The 20,976-nt window shown below is 40.4% G+C and overlaps 1 protein-coding gene across 1 annotated transcript in view; it reads right to left on the minus strand.

The window, feature by feature from the left end:
* The window catches only part of FREM3 (FRAS1 related extracellular matrix 3), a 104,734-nt gene that overhangs the window by 32,960 nt on the left and 50,798 nt on the right, over positions 1–20,976 (minus strand). Inside the window, 2 exon segments of the mRNA XM_044930385.2 lie at positions 2,001–2,231; positions 9,220–9,366. Of these exon segments, the coding sequence (XP_044786320.2) occupies positions 2,001–2,231; positions 9,220–9,366 (378 nt within the window).

Raw genomic sequence — 20,976 nt, forward strand, 5'->3', positions numbered from 1 at the left:
GGGCAGGACTGGGTGACTTTCACTTCACTTCACTACAAGTTTACCCAGAATTCAATGTTGAATTATCTAGTTATCATATGTTAATTTTTTTCTCCTTTCTTTTCCTGCCTAAAATGATCTCGACACAGTATATGGTATCAGTCTTTAGAAAACACTTGGGGCTGGTGCACTGGGACGACCCAGAGGGAGGGTATGGGGAGGGAGGAGGGAGGACGGTTCAGGATGGGGAGCATGGATATACCTGTGGCAGATTCATTTCGATGTTTGGCAAAACTAATACAATATTGTAAAGTTTAAAAATAAAATAAAATAAAAAAAAAAAAGAACATCATGATTTAATAAAGATTTTAAACAGAAAAAAAAAAAAAAAAAAAAAAGAAAAGAAAACACTGGTCCTGATTACAGAGGGAAAAGACCAGTGATCATTTTCATTCTGCCATTTTACCTGCTCCTGTGGTATTCTACTGTCTGGACATCTCTTGATTCAAAAGATTGTCATCATGGAAGAAGCTAAAAGTAATGTTATTAATGTTAAGTGAAAAAAACTGATACACTGGGACTCAGTTATCTAGTCATGTTCTCTATTTTCCCATTCTGAAAAGTATGCTCCTATCCATCTATGAATCCAAATCCCATTTTATTCTTCAAGCCACAGCTAGAATCCTGCCTACTACAAAAAGCTTAATAGTTTGAAATGATGGTGATCTTTCTACTTTCTTAGCTCAGAACACTGGTTTTGGCATGTACCCTCACATGTAGCTTTCTTAATTGATTAATGTATTTAAGCATTGTTATCAACAAAACTAATGAAATACCTCTTCATTGGGTGGTGAGGGCAGTGTTTTCTATTTTTGTCTACTGGAGTGCCAAGCACATGAAAAACAGTGTTTCTCAAATTGTGTTTCAAGAAAACTAGAACTTAAAGATTTCAAAAGATATTTCTTGGGTACAACAAATTAAAACAAAATATCTATATTCTAATTTGAGAAAACTGGCTAAACAAAGTTAAACAGATTTCTTTTTTTTAAATTGAGATTTCTTTTTTTTTAATTGAGATATAATTGATTTACAATGTTGCCTTAGTTTAAACAGGTTTCTTTGTAGAAGAGTTTTGTCAGGAACCTAATAAGCTAGTGTGAATTATGATGCTTCAAAGGAGATATTTGAAAAGCTTCCTAGACTTCTTCGGTTCATGGAAAATTTACTGACCATATTGTATAAATTGTATTATATTTTCTGCTCTGCAGTTTGGGACATGTTGATTCTTCAACGATTCTTATTGCATTTAACTAAGACTTCCTTCCTGATAGTTAAGTCACCCTCTTCTGGGGGATATGCAAATTATTTCAGTTCTCATGATAATCGATATGTCTAACATTCAGATGTGAATACTAAAATCGTCTTTTAGGGCCTGTTCTTCTACTTTCACAAAAAGGAGCAGGAAAAAAGTCACAATCATTGGCTAATTACTTTTCTTTTTTAATTTCTCTGGGGAGATATTTGCTGAATGAATGAACCAATAATGAACTGATGAATTCAAGACTGTTATGCAGAGTTATAACAAAATTTTGTGGAATGCATGCTAAAGTGAATCAGTTGGCTGGTTCCCAGCAGCTGCATCTAGAGTGAGGGATATATGAAGTCCCCACCTGATCTGGTGGGGAGCTCCCAGAAAATTGTGAGAAGATGGAGCAAGCCCTGAGGATTAGCCATTTGGGGTCAAAGCTGTGCCATACTGAGTGTGCAGAGTACTGAGACTGAGGACTTGGGCATTTGTTAAAGTAAGCTTGGCAAAGTCCTGTCTGTTTCACTCTCCTAGATCCCTGAATATTCAAAGATTCTAAAAACAAAGAAAAATTACTGCTTTGAGGTGGTTTACTTAATTTGAAATCCTAAGTGATATCAATGTGTCCAGTGGCTTATGGAGCTTGGTGGAGGTATAAATACCTGAAATGAACCCAGGAACCCATTAATAGATTGTACCAATAGGAATCACATACCGTCTTCAGGGTCCACAATTTCAACAGTTGCCATTTCTGGAAACTCCAGTACAGCCCTGACAGGGTTTGTCAGAATGATCTGGAAGGTCTCTGAAGCCTCATATTCATTGTCTGATAGAATTCTCACTTTCCACGTGGCTGTAGTCTGTCCGGGATTGAACTGGACTTGTTTCTGGGCGTTTCCTTTAAAATCTTTATCTGTTTTTGCAGTTTCATCTTTGGTTACAACACCTAAACAAAAATCAGGAAACTATGAATATAAAGCCAAGTAACTGAAGGGAGTTTTTTCACAGTGGGTTCTACTGTTGATGAAATGTTAACAGCACAGAAATTGCTTCTTTTAATGTTCCCAGCAGACACTTATAAGCTAAATATATATTTTGGCTGTGTGGCATGTGAAATCCCAGATCCCTAACCAGGGACTGAACCTAGGTCATAGCAGTGAAAGTCTGGAATCCTAACCACAAAGCCACCAGAAACTGCCACTTTTGTGATTTTTTTTAATTGAAATATAGTGGATTTACAATATTGTGTTAGTTTCCCATGTATATCAAAGTGGTTCAGTTACATATATCTGTAATATATATTTCAAATTATTTCTGACTATATGTTATTATGAGGTATGGAATATAGTTTCCTGTGATATACAGTAACTCCTTGTTGCTAATCTAGTTTATGTAGAGTTGTTTGTATCTGTTAATCCCATACTCCTAACTTACTCCTCCTCACTCCCTTCCTCCTTTGGTAACTATAAAGTTACTTTCTGTATCTGTGAGTCTGCTTCTATTTTATATATAGTTTCATTATTTTTTAGATTTATTATTATTTATGTGTGTATATATATATTTTTTTTATTTTTGGACTTCCCTGGTGGCTCAGACAGTAAAGTGTCTGCCCATAATGCGGGAGACCTGGGTTTGATCCCTGGGTCAGGAAGATTCCGTGGAGAAGGAAATGGCAACCCACTCCAGTATTCTTGCCTGGAAAATTCCATGAACTGAAGAGCCTTATAGGCCACAGTCCATGGGGTCACAAAGAGTCGGACACGACCGAGCGACGTCACTTCACTTCATTATTTTTTAGATTCTATACATAAATGATATAATACAGTATTTGTCTTTCTCTGACTTACTCAACCAAGTACAATATTCTCTAGGTTCATTCACATGGCTGAAAATGGCATTATTTCATTCTTTTTTTAGTAGCCGAGTAATATTGTATATACATGTACTCACATATATATATGTACTACATCCTCTTAATCCATTTGTCTTTTGACAGGCACTTGGGCTGGTTCCACATCTTGGATATTGTAGATGGTGTTGCTAGGAACACTGGGGTACATATATCTTTTCGAACTAGAGTTATAAACTACTTTTGGCTAAGAGGGTGTGTCTAAGCAGAGGGCAGACAAAAAGAGGAGTGACAAAAAAAGGGAACAGGTATTCACTTCCTTATTTTAGCACATGTCTACTGAGAGCATCTGATGTGCCACATTCTGCCGGCTACTTGGGATTCAGAAATGAGTAAGAAATTGCCCCAGCTCCAGAAAGCTCAGAGTCTCTGTAAGCAAGGAGAGGAACAGGCTGAACTGACTCCATCTGGAAAAAGAAGGAAACTCGATTTTGCACTTTCAGTGAGCTTTGGACTATGTGCCTGGTAGCCATGGGGATAACATACCTACAGCCGAACTGGCCTCCCAGACTGATAAACGCCAGATTCCATAACAAGGTTTCCTGTTGCCAAAAAGAATGTAATAATCCCCTGTGCAGTCAATCACCTTTGTAATCTTTATGGCACCCATTGGTGTAGGCTACAATGTATAACCAGCTGACCCTTCTGATTGTGAATCATGGCTGTAACCTGATTGTATCTCCCTTTAACACTTTCCAGGCTAGGTTTAAGGAATCTGGGGATGTGGGCTTGAGCAGTACACTTAAGGTATATAAGGTTTTCACAAAAGTCGGTCGGGGTCCTTGGCTAAGAGGAGACTCTGCCTTGGGCCCGCCGCTGTAATAAACTGCACTCCACTATCTGCATCGTCCTTCTGAGTGAGTTGTTTCCTGGAATGCGTGGCTATAACATCTGGACTCTAGAATCTGAACCCCATGGAGGTAGAGACCTTGGGCTCTTTGTTTCACTGGAGGACTCCTGGTGACTGCAACAGGGCTGGGCATTTTTGAGTTAATATTTTGTATCTGATCATTTCTGCAGTCTCTGGGAGTATTTATTATTTAGTCTGTAAGTCGAGTCTGGCTCTGCGACTCCATGGACCATATCCCGCCAGACACCTCTGTCCATGGGATTTCCCAGGCAAGAATGCTGGAATGGGTTGCCATTTCCTTCTCTAGGGGATCTTCTGACCCAGGGATTGAATGCACATCTCCTGCACTGCAGGCAAATTCTTTACCACTGAGTCACTAGGGAAGCCCTTCTGGGAGGATAGCTATAGGTTATTTTCTCAGACAAACATTTAGTCATGGTGGCTTGACTTTTCATGTGCTCACTGATTTTTTTGTCTTTATCTACTGATGTGTTTCTTTTGTGTGTGATTAAAAAAAAAACGTTTGTAGTCATATTTTTTTTTAAAGAAAAACTTCATTTTTACTTATTTATTTATTTGGGATCTTAGTTCCCTGACCAGGGATCGAACTCATGTCTCTGCAGTGGAAGTACAGAGCCCTATCACACTCGCTAGACTGCCAAGGATTTCCCCACGTGTGACTTTTTAACCATTAAAAACATCGAAGCATAATGGGTACTTTACAGTGTTGTGTGCTTACTGATTTTTGATGAGAAGAAAATTGTTAGTAATGTTCCAGACAATTAGGACACCGTTGGTGGAGATGGAGAGCTGGGACTAGATTTCAGCAGTGTTAGGAAATAGAAATTAACAAATTACTGAAGCAAATGACCAACAACACAGCAGTGTTAAAATGCCCACTGTGAGCGGTTAAGACTCCACCTTTCACTGCAGGGAACGTGGGTTCGATCCCTGTTCAGGGAATTAAGATCCAACATGCGGCACAAGGCAGCCAAAAATAAATAAATAAATAAATACATTAAAAAAAAATCAAGGGGCTTCCCTGGTGGCTCAGTGGTAAAGAATCTGCGTGCCGATGTAGGAGACGTGGGTTCCATCCCTGGTCCGGGAAGATGCCACATGACTCAGAGCAGCTAGGGTAGTGCACCACGACTATGGAGCCTGGGCTCTAGAGCCTAGGGACCACAAATACTGAGCCCACGTGCTGCAACTACAGAAGCCCATGCACCCTTGAGCCTGTGAGCCACAAAAAGAGAAGCCACCGCTAAGAGATGCTGGCATACAGCAGCTAGAAAGTAGCCCTCACTCACCACAATTAAAGAAAAGCCCGAGCAGCAATGAAGGCCCAGCACAGCCAAAAATAAATAAGTTTTTAAAAATCAAGAAAAATACTCATTGTGAGATACAGGGTGGCAGATGGCAGCCCCTCAAGACTGAATTGATCCTCCCCTCTCCACAGAATGTTCAAGAAGTATTCTAGTATCATTGGGCTTTGACACCCCAATGAGTACCCCGTGGAGCACAAATATCCATGTCTCATCACTTCAGGCCTCATATAAGGTTTAGACTCTGCAGTTGTTTGAATGTGTGAAATCAGATATCATGGCCTGACACCAGTTATCATGAAAAAACTTTACATAAAATGAGACTCACAGCCCCTTGTGCCACTGGCTTGGTCTCATTCTCAGAGAATCTGATCTCATGTAAAAGACACCCAAAGCTCTAACGCGTGAAAATAATTTCCAGGATAGAAGAGCTGGAGTTGACTTTTCAAAAGTGTTGAAGAAAGTCTGCATTAATCCTAGTTTGGTAACTGAGAATGGATGTCCAGTTTTGAAGCGCCTCCTTTGGTCCCATGTTGAGGTGAAGAAGATATGGAAGAGGGGTATATCCTCGGCTACACTTTATTTTTCTCATTTTTAAAAATTGGAGTATAATTGCTATACAACATTATATAGGTTATATATGTACAATAATGTACACGTGCAAAATAGTCACAATTTTTAAAGGTTATTCTCAATTTATAGTTATTATAAAATATTGGCATTATTCCCCATGTTGTACAGTATGTCCTTTTAGCTTATTTTACATGTAATAGTTTGTATCTCTTACTCCTCTATCCCTATGCTGCTCCAACCCCTACAGATAACCTACTAATTTGTTCTCTGTATCAGAGTTGTTTATTTTCTGTTATATTCACTAACTTGTCTATATATATAGTGTCTACACACACACACACACACATGTACACACAATACATCTTTATCCATTCATCTTTTGATGGACACTTTGCTTGCTTCCATGTATTGGCAATTGTAAATAATGCTGCTAAGAACATTGGGGTGCATGTATCTTTTTGAATTAGAGTTTTTGATTTTTTCTAGGTACATACTCAAAAGTGGAATTGCTAGGTCATAAGGTAGCTCTATTTTTAGTTTTCTGAGAAACTTCCATACTGTTTTCTTCAGTGTTCAGCCAGAGTTTAAACAGAGCTAGTGAGCACTGCCGTATACATTGTGCAGGCAGGTGGCTGTTCACTTAATTTTGGGTGGGTACTGGCTACCAGGTGCTAAGGATGTAACGCTGAATCAGGTCTGGCTGCCACTACCGCTGAGGGGTTTACAAGTCTGTGGGGGAGATAAAGAGGTGATTTCAATTCTGATGTATGAAAGCCATGAAAGAATAATGGCAGGTAACATTATTGAGTATTCCATGTGTGCTAGGGACCATGCAAAGTCAAGGACCTTTAGTTCCTTCTCAAGGGCTATAGATAATATTCTAAGCCATATCCTGGGAGCTGCCTTATAGATACTGCCAGATGGAGGAAGTCAACAACAAGCTGACCAGACAGTAGCCATGGCATAAGGTGCCACAATTCTGAGAAGTGGCCTCAAGAAATGGAAACAAATCCACTCTGGAATTGAAGATTGAAGTGAAGTGAGGTCGCTCAGTCGTATCCAACTCTTTGCGACCCCATGGACAGTAGCCTACCAGGCTCTGCCGTCCATGGGATTTTCCAGGCAAGAATACTGGAGTGGATTGCCATTTCCTTCTCCAGGGGATCTTCCCAACCCAGGGATCGAACCTGGGTCTCCTGCATTGCAGACAGATGCTTTACCGTCTGAACCACCAGGGAAGCCCCAATTGAAGATTAACTGTACTTCAAACAATCAAGACGATGATGGTCAGACCACTGACGACCAATTCCAAGAAGACTGTCAGAGCTGACTGGGCTGTTTCTTCTTTGTCGCCCCCTCCCTCTATCTATAAAAGCTCTTGTCCCCAGATTGTCAGGGGGCAGTTGGTCTCTGGACAGGCATCAGCACCTCCTCCCACCTCCAATATTGCTGGCGTCGAAAATAAAGCAAACTTTTCTTTTTCGCTCACCTGGCTTCTTTATTGACTTTTGAGTGGTGAGCAGTGGGACCCTGTGTTCAGTAACAGATTTTGGCACTCTGCTAACATTTAGACTACTAACCCCAGCATCAGGTAGGGTGAGGGGATTAGGAGGGCTTCCTAGAGGCCTGAGTAAGGTGTTTTATAGATTCTCTTCTGTGGTTTGATATGTTTGTTTGTTTGTTAATATTTATTTATTTGGCTGCATTGGGTCTCAGTTACATGTGGACTCTAGTTACTTGACCAGGGATCAAACCCAGGTCTCTTACATTGGGAGTGTGGAGTCTAAGCCACTGGAGCACCAGGAAAGTCCCTGATGTCATTTTAAGAGAACAAAATGATGGCATTTTAGAGAACAAAAGAGCTGACTGTAGTTCGCATAACAACAAATATTGGGTGACTACCATATGTCCCAGGCTGTTTTGAGGGTTGGCCATCACCCAAGATGTCATTCCTGCCCTTTTGGAGCTGGAAATCTGCTGAGGGAAACAGAGGACAGCTGGACCTGAGATGCCTGTCAGGGATGGTTAGTGCTCTGAAGAAGCAACGAAGCAGGGCATGGAGACAGTGTATAAGGAGATGCCGAATCAGATAGGAAGACCTTTGCACCTCTCTGAGGAGTTTAGTTCCTCTACAAATATTCAAATGACTCTGGCAAGATGGACAGTTTTTTCCCCCTGAGTCAGACAGGATATGAAAATACCTCTTGACATAAAAACCCAAATCTTTGCCTATGAGAAATGCCCAAGATAAAGAATTGTGGAGACAGAACCCTACAAGAGAAGGGAAGCGTGTTTCAGCTGAAGTTCTTGGCAGAAAGTTCCACTGTGTGTTGATGAAGTAACCTCTGGGTAGTAACTGAGACCAAGGGCCATGCAGAAATCATGATGCTCTCTGGCTGACTTTGTCTCCTAGAACTGTCCCAACTCAGACACCCCGAGCCTGGAGAACAGACCTGAGAAAAGCTGGCCTTTCCTTGATTGCTTGTTCTCAGCCATCTGCCTCCTGGCTTCTCTCCAGTGCTTTTGGCAGGACTCTAATTAGCCCCCAAAGGTCTCGGAAATTCACAATGCTTGCTTGTAAAATGAAGGCATTTTATTGTCTTCTATTTGTCTTCACAACAGATTATGAAAAAGATAAAATGATCTCTGAAATTTCTGGCAGCTAGAGATGTTATAAAAATGTAATGCATCATTAGAGCAATTACTGTTGATTATTAGTGATGATAATGCAATGTATTATGTAGGCATTATATATCCATCTACCTCAAAAAAGCTTAGGTCTTTGTAGAACACAGAAAAATTTCACACTGTACATATCTTGGAGGAATTTATAACCTAATGGCAGGGTGGAAACAATTATATATAATCAAAATAAATAGCTACAACTAAACACAATAATGTGTCATGTACTCATAAATAATTTTTAAAAAGAAATAGCTAGAACTGAGCATAATAATGTTTTCTATGCTTAAAAACAATTTTGAAAGAAACTGAGTGATATGGGGATTGTGGTATATGTTTATGAAATGTCTTAATTTTCTTAGAGTCCTTCAACTTGAAAGAGAAAAGGGGTAAATAGAAGAAGAAAAAATTGCCATATATAAACCTGTAACTCACATGGAGTGAAAACTATGGCATAATTCCACACATTAATCTTTTAGAAGTTCCCCCAAATCTGTTACTGATTCTCTTCCAATCTATTCTCTTATACTTATTTTTAAGCCTTAATATAATGTTTTTGTTACCTTTTGCCAACAACCAACTCAAAGTTACTTACTGATAGAGGATGTTTCTCCAAGGGATCCTCTGCGTGTCAGGGTCACTTCTAAGAACGTGGAGTCTTCATCCACAATGTAATACTCTTTCTCCAATGCAATCCAAGCCCAGGAGAGGTGGAAAGGTTGATTTGCTAGCTTATTTCCTCCTGTAATTGACAGGGGTCAAACAGGTGTTAGATGAACTATTGGATGAAAAAATATGAATGATTGAAGTTTGCATTTTTCTTCTGAAGTCAAGAGTTTTTAAAAGTAAGTGCTCATTTTTATATAGAGAGGAAAAGGGCTTTGCTTTCTTTTTAGAGTGCTGTGAGCACCATTTAGAACCCTGTTTCCCCTGCTTGGTGTGGGATTATTACTATGGGTCTGTTCCTGAAAGGCCTAAGGCACCGGAATTCTAAAGGGCTTCCCTGGTGGCTCAGTTTGTAAAGAATCTGCCTGCAGTGCAGGAGACCTGGGTTCACTCCCTGGGTTGGGAAGATTCCCTGAAGGGAATGGCAACCCATTCCAGTACTCTTGCCTGGAACATCCCAAGGACCTGGCAGGCTACAGTCTATGTGGTCACAGGAGTCTGACACTTAGCGATTAAACTACTACTAAAACTAGGTAGTTTAATTTTATTTTTTAAAAGATTTTTTTGGTGTGGACCATTTTTAAAGTCTTCATTGAATTTCTTACAATATTGCCTCTGTTTTATGTTTTGGCATTTTGGCTGCAAGGCATGTGGGATCATAGCTCCCTGACCAAGGATTGAACCTATGCCTCCTGCACTGGAAAGTAAAGCCTTAACCACTGGACCACCAGGGAAGTCCCAAGCTTGGTAGTTTTTAAATTCAATTCATTTGACACCTCCATCCTTCCCTTGCTGCCTCCCTGGTTTGCTTCCTTTCTCCTTGCCTTTTTGCTTGGCTTTCTTCCTCTGCCCTCTGATTTACTACTTTGTATTATTTGTGTATCCATTTGCTCACACACTGGTCTAGAAGTTCCTTAAAGACAGTGCCCAATTCATATTTTCTTATTTTATCACTATAGAAACCAAGTACTGTGTCTGGAACTCGGATGTGTAAAAGTCTAAAAATTATGCAAGTAGAGGGCAGCAGACAAGGCTATAAGGTCTCTATCTGATTTTGTCTCACCCACACTAGGTCACAGGTCTCTGCTGATGGTCAGCCTTATTGGTGATGTGGAATGTGTACATTATATAACATTCAACAAACTAAGATCATGGCATCCGGTCCCATCACTTCATGGCAAATAGATGGGAAGACAATGGAAACAGTTACTTTATTTTCTTGGGCTCCAAAATCACTGCAGATGGTGACTGCTGCCACGAAATAAGACACTTGCCCCTTGGAAGAAAAGTTATGACAAACCTAGACAGGATTTTAAAAAGCAGAGACATCACTTTGCCATAAAGGCCCATATTAGTCAAAGTTATGCTTTTTCCAGTAGTCATGTATGGATGTGAGAGGTGGACCATAAAGAAGGCTGAGTGCCAAAAAATTAATGCTTTCCAATTGTGGTGTTGGAGAAGACTCTTGAGAGTCCCTCGGACCTCAAGGAGATCCAACCAGTCCATCCTAAAGGAAATCAGTCCTGAATATTCATTGGAAGGACTGATGCTGAAGCTGAAGCTCCAATATTTTGGCCACCTGATGCGAAGAACTGACTCATCTGAAAAGCCCCTGATGCTGGGCAAGATTGAAGGTGGGAGGAGAAGGGGCTGACAGAGGATGAGACTGTTGGATGGCAACACTGACTAGATGGACAAGCTCCGGGAATTGGTGATGGACAGGGAAGCCTGGTGTGCTGCAGGTCTTCCTGCAGCAATGGAGTAGTAGAACTAGACAAGACTGAGTAACTGAACTGAATGTTCTAAAAAGAGAATGTAAGCTCATAATAGGCAATGGGGGTAAAGAGGGAGAACATGCACCCTCCATGTGCCAGGCACTGAGCTAGGCAGTATAGTTTGCAAACAAAAAAGAAAAAGCGGAGGCAAACAAGATGAAGGAGACAGGAGTCAGTTAACAGGCACTGACCGGACCTGCTAGGACAAGGAAAGCGCCTGGGTGAACAAAAGGTGAATTTTGGAAAAGAAATGATTTAAAGAGCAATAATTAAAATAATAACAGAGAAAAACAACCAAATGTGGAATTTATAGTTTGCTGAGTTTGAAAGGCATAATGCATTTATGTTTCACAGTTATATCTTATTAGGTTGAAAAAAAGGAATCATACAATAAGTATTTTATCTAAACACTGTATTCAGGAATATTTCATTTTGATATAAATGATTTACTAATTCTTTCAAAAATGCAATGATTTAAAAATTAAAATTAAGTTTTAAAACCCCAAAGAAGAGATTATACATGCCTAAAGACAACTGTGAAAATGAATTTAATGAAAGCAGATGCTCAAGTAGGCAAAATCAAATCCTGAAGGATAAAGTAGCAGCCATTGTCAAATGTTAGTGGTTTATGACCCTGAACTTGGAAACAGATTTAACTGAATAGGATATTTGATCTTAAATGTTTAATAATTACCCAATGAAAATGTGTAATATTACATATACTTTTGTTTCTACTACTCCATTGCCATTTTCAAATAGCTTCATTGTCATAAGCATTTAGCTTCTATGGCTACCTGCCTAACATAACTTGATAATGTATTTGAACTCCATAAGCACCTATTCGTCATGCATTTGGAAATAATACCTATAACTAACGATTGTCACAAAGTGTCAGTTAATGTCATTAGTCATTTGGAAAATGCTTTGTGGTGCCTCCTTGGTAGGAAATGTGCTCCTGTGTATTTTGACTTGATATATACAGTTCTGGCTGCATGTCCACAGATTGTAAATAGAATGGGTTTTTAAAATAGAGTTATAAATTCAGGGAAAAGAGAATAACTTGGGATAAAAGAATTAGAAAATTGAGTAAGAGAAAAAGTCAAATTACATATCAGACAGATCACCATTTTCAACCCCTGTCTGTCTCCCTTTGATCTTGGTGCTATAGGTGGCAATTTAAGAAATGTGCTTTGTTAGCTGAAATATGCCATGTTCCCTTTCTGCACAAGAATACTGATTATTTCACTCCTATTTCTTTCGTGCAATTCACTTCTATTCGGTGATTCCTTGGCCTGCCTGGTTTTCTCCCTTTAGTGGGTGCAAATACTCATGTTCCGGGACTGGGAAGGATAACTGTCCCCTCTTGAAATTTCCAGCTGCAAAGGTTCATGCCCATTCTTTTTGAGAAATGATTGGCTGTTTTGTGTATGCTCACATCAGGTTTTTCAGAAAAGAGTCGGCAGGGGTAACCCGGAGCAGACAGATAAGCTATCAGCAGCCATGGCTGTCTCTGTGTTCTCCTAAGGTACACCAAGCTTCCTTCCATGCAATGTTCTAAATCCCCTTCTTCAGTCTTTGGAAATCTGGGGGCAGGTGGTGGAGGGAGAAATCTTTGTGCTCACCTGCTGGGCAGGTGTGAGCCGCAGAGGGTGGCAGGTTTAATGTGTTTTAAAAAGAGATATTTGGTATATTCTTTTTGGAGATGTCCCCAAACGTTTTGATGATATATTTGGCTCTCCATTTCAAAGACTATGGACCCAACATGTTACTGCTATGGATAACAATACAAGTATTTTGTGCCCTTTGCCTCCTTCTGAGAGTTTTTCAACATAAACTCAGTGGAAGCAGTGTGGAAAAAAATACAGACCACGAGCTTTTCTTAGATTCTTTTGTATGCCTCAATAGGGGCATCACTATATGCTGCTTTGGGCACAAAATAATATTACCCCCCAAATTCTCACAGCAAGACTTTAGATAATTATAGTAGTAAATTTTAAAAAGTTTCTCTTTGTTAATTATATGATTACACCAATCTACATACGTGATAAAAAGATACAGACCCAGTATATCAATGTCAATTTCCTATTTTCCAATTATTAATAGTAGGAAAGTAGAAATACACTGATTGCATGACCAGTTGCAATGCCGTTTCTGTTTGGGAGTTGGGGTTCCATATGGCTTAAATGGAAGAGAGAAAACATCATGCCTTCCTTCTCTAGAGTGTACAGGATTCAAGGAAGATATGAAACATATGTTCATTCCAGAGAATGTAATGATGTAATGTAATGCAAAATATAGCAACTTCCTATTTAGTGATCAGAGCAATCATTCTCATATTTGGATACAATCTAGATAGGTCCAAAGTGTCCGGCTAACCTCCTGTATTGAACTAGAAAATCTTTTCTTCTAAATTTATCTCATGCTATTTTCTTTTCCCTCCCCATTGGAGGCGAACACTATATTTGATTACTATGCTTTAAGTCAGGGGTGTTAGGGGTCTTTGTTCCCTCAACAATCTAGCAATTTAAATAAGTTGCCCACGCCAGAGTTCTGATTTATCATTATCAAGGAGACACGTGTGACAAATTCCAGTTCCACCCACCAGACTAACGGGGGTGTGGAGGCAGCAAGAGGGGTCATGGCCGTCAGCACCTGGAGAGCCAGTCGGTGCCTGAGTAGGTAGGTGCCACATCCAGGCACATCATCTGCGTGCCACATTTCATTTTCATGTTTCCGATTACTGACTGTGCGAAACAAACCATTTATCTGATTTCTAAAGTGTTTATTTGGCAGTATCTTAATACAACTTTTCTTTCAGAGATTCTTCCCTCTGTGTTGAGATTGTTATGAGGATCAAATGTGATAATGGATGTGGAAGCTTTGGAAAAGTTTGAATTTCCCTCAACGCAGCCTGGCAGGAATCTGAGTGGGCAGAGAGCCTCCTCCATGGGCAGACGTCACGGAGGAAGAGGAATTCAGGCAGTCAGCTGGCCAGCTGGGCAGGTGGTCCTATTAGGTCAAACCACAGGAAATGCTTGTTTTCTTCAGATCAAAAATGTCGGCAATTTTGTGTAGCTCAACTTGACACGTAGCGAGGTGTCAGGGTGCAGTGAGAAGACAGCTGGACTCAGGGGAAGGAGATGGAGGCTGCAGTCTTAGGGGCACCACTAACTAGAGGGGTAGCCCTGGAGGAGATGCTTCCTTCTCAAGACCCCATTTCTTCTTCTCTCAAATGAGCAAGTGGAATTAGAACCTTTCCTATCCAGTTTTAATGTTTCATGATTTTTCTGCTTTACCTTATTAGCTGGTACCATCACAGCTATAGAGAAAACATATTAACTTAGTATGTCCCAGTTTGGACAAACAATAATATTACTAGTCTAAGCTGGTGTAACTTGATACATTAAATGTGAGTGGTTAGCTCTCCTGAGCCCTAAGCACAGGCAAGGAGGAAGAAGTCTGTGGAACGCACACGAACTATCTGGGCACAGAACTGCACTGGCTTATCTAGAGGCATGATCGTCACCCCAGCTGCATATTATAACCCGGTCCTTTCATATCCATTACCTCACATGAAAATCCAATCAGCAGCAACCCTGAAGAGGAGCCAGCATGCTTGACATTATACAAATGAATCACCTGCCTGACAAATGAAGTACTTATGCTTCAGTAACTATGCCTCACTCGAGGTCACAGAGCAAGTCAATAAATTAAAAAATAGGAAAAATTCTCTGCAATCTGGATCCTCTCCACCTCTCCATTATCTACTACTCTTTTGCTGCCTTGGAATGCATAAGCTAACTATACTAAGCTATGTGCAGTGTGCCAAACTCATGGTGTTGTTTCTGAGTTCAGCTCTGAAAACTCCTATTCATCCTTCAAAGCCCAGATTGGGCATTACTTCTTGATGAAACTTCCCTGGGCGATCTCTCATCTCTACCCTTTATATACATACTTCCTTGGTAGTGCCTCTCGTGGTACTGCAGTTAATTGTTCCATGTCTGACTCTCTTTCTATTGTATTTTTGGAGTTGACTGCTTGTGGCTTTTCATAACGCAGTCCCTACCACATAGCATGGTGGTTTGGTGGTTTAATCACTAAGTTGTGTCTGACTCTTGTACTGTAGCCTGCCAGGCTTCTCTGTCCATGGGATTCTCTAGGCGAGAATACTGGAGGGGGTTGCCATTTCCTTCTCCAAGCACATAGTACATAGCATGCTGCTGCTGCTAAGTCGCTTCAGTCATGTCTGACTCTGTGCGACCCCATAGACGGCAGCCCACCAGATGCCCCCGTCCCTGGGATTCTCCAGGCAAGAACACTGGAGTGGGTTGCCATTTCCTTCTCCAATGCATGAAAGTGAAAAGTGAAAGTGAAGACGCTCAGTCATGTCCGACTCTTCGCCACCCCATGGACTGCAGCCTACCAGGCTCCTCTGTCCATGGGATTTTCCAGGCAAGAGTACTGGAGTGGGGTGCCATTGCCTAGTTCCCAGCAATTAATTGGGACTCAATAAATACTTATTGAATGGCTAAACAACCAAACTAATCAAAAAGATCACATGGACCACAGGCTTGTCTAACTCAATGAAACTATGAGCCATGCTGTGTAGGGCCAGCCAAGATGGGCAGGGCATGATGGAGAGTTATGACAAAATGAGGTCCACTGGAGAAGGGAATGGTAAACCACTTGAGTATTCTTGCCTTGAAAACCTCATGAACAGCATGAAAAGGCAAAAAGATATGACACTGAAAGATGAGCTTCCCAGGTCGGCAGGTGCCCAATATGCTACTGGAGAAGAGTGGAGAAATAACTCAGAAAGAATGAAGACATGGAGCCAAACCAAAAACAATGCTCAGTTGTGACGTGACTGGTGATGGAAGTAAAGTCCGATGCTGTAAAGAACAATATTGCATAGGAACCTGGAAGGTTGGATCCAAGAATCAAGGTAAATTGGAAGTAGTCAAACAGGAGATGGCATGAATAAACATCAACATTTTAAGAATCAGTGAACTAAAATGGACCGGAATGGGCAAATTTACCTCAGATGACCATTATATCTACTACTGTGGTCAAAGAAATCCTTAGAAGAAATGGAGTAGCCATCATAGTCAGTAAAGAGTCTGAAATGCAGTACTTGGATGCAATCTCAAAAACGACAGGATGATCTCTGTTCGTTTCCAGGACAAACCATTCAATATCTCAGTAATCCAAGTCTATGCCCCAACCATTAATGCTGAAGAAGCTGAAGTTGAATGGTTCTCTGAAGACATACAAGACCTTCTAGAACTAACACCCATAAAAGATGTCCTTTTCATTATAGGGGACTAGAATGCAAAAGTAGGAAATCAAGAGATACCTGGAGTAACAGGCAAATTGGCCCTTGGAATACAAAACGAAGCAGGGCAAAGGCTAACGAGTTTTGTCAAGAGAATGCACTGGTCATAGCAAACACCCTCTTCCAATAATGCAACAGAAGACTCTACACATGGACATCACCAGATGGTCAACACCGAAATCAGATTGATTATATTCTTTGCAGCTGAAGATGGAGAAGCTCTACACAGTCAGCAAAAACAGGACCAGGAGCTGACTGTGGCTCAGATCATGAACTCCTTATTGCCAAATTCAGACCTAAATTGAAGAAATTAGGGAAAACAACTATACCATTCAGGTATGACCTAAGTCAAATCCCTTACAATTATACAGTGGAAGTGACATATAGATTCAAGAGATTAGATCTGACAGACAGTGCCTAAAGAAATATGGATAGAGGTTCATGACATTGTACAGGAAGCAGTAATGAAGACCATCTCAAGAAAAATATGCAAAAAGGCAAAATGGTCGTCTGAGGAGGCTTTACAGATAGCTGAAAGAAGAGAAGTGAAAGGCAAAGGAGAAAAGGAAATATAGAACCACTTGAATGCAGAGTTCCAAAGAAGAGCAAGGAGAGATAAGAAAGCCTTCCTCAGTGATCAATGCAAAGAGAGAGGAAAACAATAGAATGGGAAAGACTAGAGATGTCATCAAGGAAATTAGTGATACCCAGGGAACATTTCATGCAAAGATGGGCACAATAAAGGACAGAAATGGTATGGACCTAACAGAAGCAGAAGCTATTAAGAAGAGGTGGCAAGAATACACAGAAGAACTGTACAAAAAAGATCTTCATGACCCAGATAAACATGATGGTGTGATGACTGACCTAGAGCCAGATATCCTGGAATGTGAAGTCAAGTGGGCCTTAGGAAGCATCACTACAAACAAAGCTAGTGGAGGTGATGGAATTCCAGCTGAACTACTTCAAATCCTTAAAGATGATGCCATGAAAGTGCTGTACTCAATATGCCAGCAAATTCGGAAAATTCAGCAGTGGCCACAGGACTGGAAAAGGTCAGTTTTCATTCCAATCCCAAAGAAAGGCAATGCCAAAGAATGTTCAAACTACCACACAATTGCACTCATCTCACACAGTAGCAAAGTAATGCTCAAAATTCTCCAAGCTAGGCTTCAACAGTACACAAACTGAGAACTTCCAGATGTTCAAGATGGATTTAGAAAAGGCTGAGGAACCAGAGATCAAATTGCCAACATCTGTTGGATCATAGAAAAAGCAAGAGAGTTTTAAAAAAAAAATCAACTTCTGCTTTATTTACTACACCAAAGCCTTTGACTGTGTAGATCACAACAAACTATGGAAAATTCATCAAAAGATGGGAATACCAGACCACTTTACCAGCCTCTTGAGATATCTGTATGCAGGTCAAGAAGCAACAGTTAGAACTGGAGATGGAACAACAGACTGGTTCCAAATAGGGAAAGGAGTATGTCAAGGTTGTATATTGTCACCCTGCTTATTTAACTTCTATGCAGAGCATATTGCGTGAAATACCAGACTGGATGAAGCACAGCTGGAATCAAGATTGCTAGGAGAAATATCAATAACTTCAGGTATGCAGATGATACCATCCTTATGGCAGAAAGCAAAGAAGAACTAGTCTCTTGAAAGTGAAAGAGGAGAGTGAAAAAGTTGCCTTAAAACTCAACATTCAAAAAACAAAGATCCAGGCCCATCACTTCATGGGAAATATACGGGGAAACAATGGAATCAGGGACAGACTATTTTTTTGGGCTCCAAAATCACTGCAGGTGGTGACTGCAGCCATGAAATTAAAAGACACTTGCTCCTTGGATGAAAAGCTATGACCAACCTAGACAGCATATTAAAGAGCAGAGACATTACTTCACCCACAAAGGTCCATCTAATTAAAACTATGGTTTTTCCAGTAGTCATGTATGGATGTGAGAGTTTGACTCTAAAGAAAGCTGAGCACCAAAGAATTGATGCTTCTGAACTGTGGAATTGGAGAAGACTCTTGAGAGTCCCTTGGACTGCAAGGAGATCAAATTGCAGTCAATTCTGAAGGAAATCAGTCCTGAATATTCATTGGAAGGACTGATACTGAAGCTGAAACTCCAATATTTTGGCCACCTGATGTGAAGAACTGACTCATTGGAAAAGACCCTGATCCTGGGTAAAATTGAAGGCAGGAGAAGAAGGGGCCAACAGAGGATGAGGTAATTGGATGGCATCACTGACTCAATGGACATGAGTTTGAGCAAGCTTTGTGAGTTGGTAATGGACAGTGAAGCCTGGCGTGCTGGAGTCCATGGGGTCACAAAGAGTCGGACATGACTGAGCAATTGAACTGAGCTGAACTGAAATGCCTCCTGGAGGAAAACTGACATAAATGTAGATTTGAAGAATAGGATGAGAACTGCTAATAATTTAACCTGTGTACAATCTGTAAATGTACTACTTCTATTGCCTTGCTTCATGAGAATATAGATAATGATTTTAAAAATCTATTACTATCATAGTATAAACTGTAGTTTTATTCTGCATGCCTGCATGCCAGACTTTTAGATTCTTAACTTTGAGCCTTTTCTTCTACAAAATACTATGCACATAGAGTATGAAACAATCTTAAGTTTGATTGTTCTACGGAAATCTTAAACATGATAGAAAAAATGCTTTACATTTCTAGAGCACCCATTATTTAAACTTCTCATAGTCAGAATTCTTCTCATGTTCTAGAAACTGATCCCATGACACTGGTCACATAAATTTGTCCTTGATTGGCATTAGAAATGAGATAGCATAAGGAAAGAAAGAGGGAAGGAAGGGAGGAAGGAAGAAAAGAAAGAAAGAAAAAGACCATTTTCTGAAAAGCCCTAATGCACTGTACGCTTTAGGAAGATGTAATCCTTTAATAAACCAAGTCGCTCAGCTCCTTATAAGTGTTCAATGACAGACACAGGCACCAGTGTGACTATGTTAAGGTCAGTGACAAGTCACTCAAATAGTGGACATAGCACCCAGAATCACCTTTTCTCCTAAGAAGAAAGAGATCATTTTTCACATCCCAACCCAGTTTATGAACATTGTGTGCTCAAAAGAGATACAAGACTGTTCCAAGAGCAATTTGATTCATACATATTACTACAGGCAAGGAGAAGCCACATGAAGTTTCACATGAAGAAAAAGGAGATCAAAAGGAAGCATCACGGAGTTGTAAAACTAAACTTCTACTGATCACAGACCAGACTTTAGAGCCAAGTGTATGGATATTATAAGTGTATGATATTGTAAGTGAAAGTGAAAGTGAAAGTGAAGTCGCTCACTAGTGTCTGACTTTGTGCGACCCCATAGACGGCAGCCCACCAGGCTCCCCTGTCCCTGGGATTCTCCAAACAAGAACACTGGAGTGGGTTGCCATTTCCTTATCCAATGCATGAAAGTGAAAAGTGAAAAGTGAAAGTGAAGTTGCCCAGTCCATGCCCATAGACTGCAGCCTACCAGGCTCCTCTGTCCATGGGATTTTCCAGGCAAGAGTACTGGAGTGGGATGCCATTGCCTTCTCCGATATTCTAAGTGGGTTTGGTCAAAACTTGTAACCCTCCAACAAATCTTTAAATGAATGGAGGATGACCTCTGGTTGAGAGTTCTTCTTGAGGTTTGGCAAAACGATAATTAGGGAGGAAAGACTGAGAGTTAAAGTAAACCACAGAGACAACTCGGTAGCAATCATCTCCATTGTTAGTCAGCTCTTTACAGAAACAGTCAAGCCAGAGAGCCAACAGATGTCATTAGCCTCGTTCTTGGCAAGCACTTATCAGGCGAAGAATATAAGCTGAACTTTTCCTTCCAAGGAAAGTCTTCCATTTGTCAGCAATTCCTTTTTACCAGACCACCAATCAACAATTGCTAGATAAATGAAAAGCTTCCACTCAACTTACAAACTCTTGGGTAGAATATTCATTTTCTAGAAAGTAAAAGTCCTTGTTAAAATAGCACAAGCTATAAACAATCCCAGTGGTTTCCACTAAAGCGATCAAATGTCAAATCCATAAATCTTGTGGACCCTTAAGGAAAATAGAAAGGAAATGACTAGCAAGAATAAAAGATAGCAGAATAGGTCACAGCTCATAGGTCTGTGACAATCCGAACTGAATCCCTGATACTTGTCTATATTAATGGTAAAGGAAAATTCAGTTAAAAAAATCATTTACAGCATATTCTGAAAGTGGAAGTGTTAATTGCTCAGTAGTGTCTGACTCCTTGCTACCCTATGGGCTGTAGCCCACCAGGCTCCTTGTGATTCTCCAGGCAAGAATACTGGAGTGGGTTGCCATTCCCTTCTCCAAGGGCTTTTCCCGACCCAGGGAAAGAGCCCAGGTCTTCCACATGGCAAGTGGATTCTTTACCATCTGAGCCACCAGGGAAAAATTATTTTGATGACTGTGGATTGTATGTATTATTGTTTGAATTATGTCACTGTGTAATTGGATATGGGATACTATTATATAATGATCAGGGGACATTTAAAATTGGAAAGAAATGTTGTAACTGG

This window comes from Bubalus bubalis, chromosome 17, assembly GCF_019923935.1.
Source record: "Bubalus bubalis isolate 160015118507 breed Murrah chromosome 17, NDDB_SH_1, whole genome shotgun sequence".
NCBI lineage: Eukaryota > Metazoa > Chordata > Mammalia > Artiodactyla > Bovidae > Bubalus > Bubalus bubalis.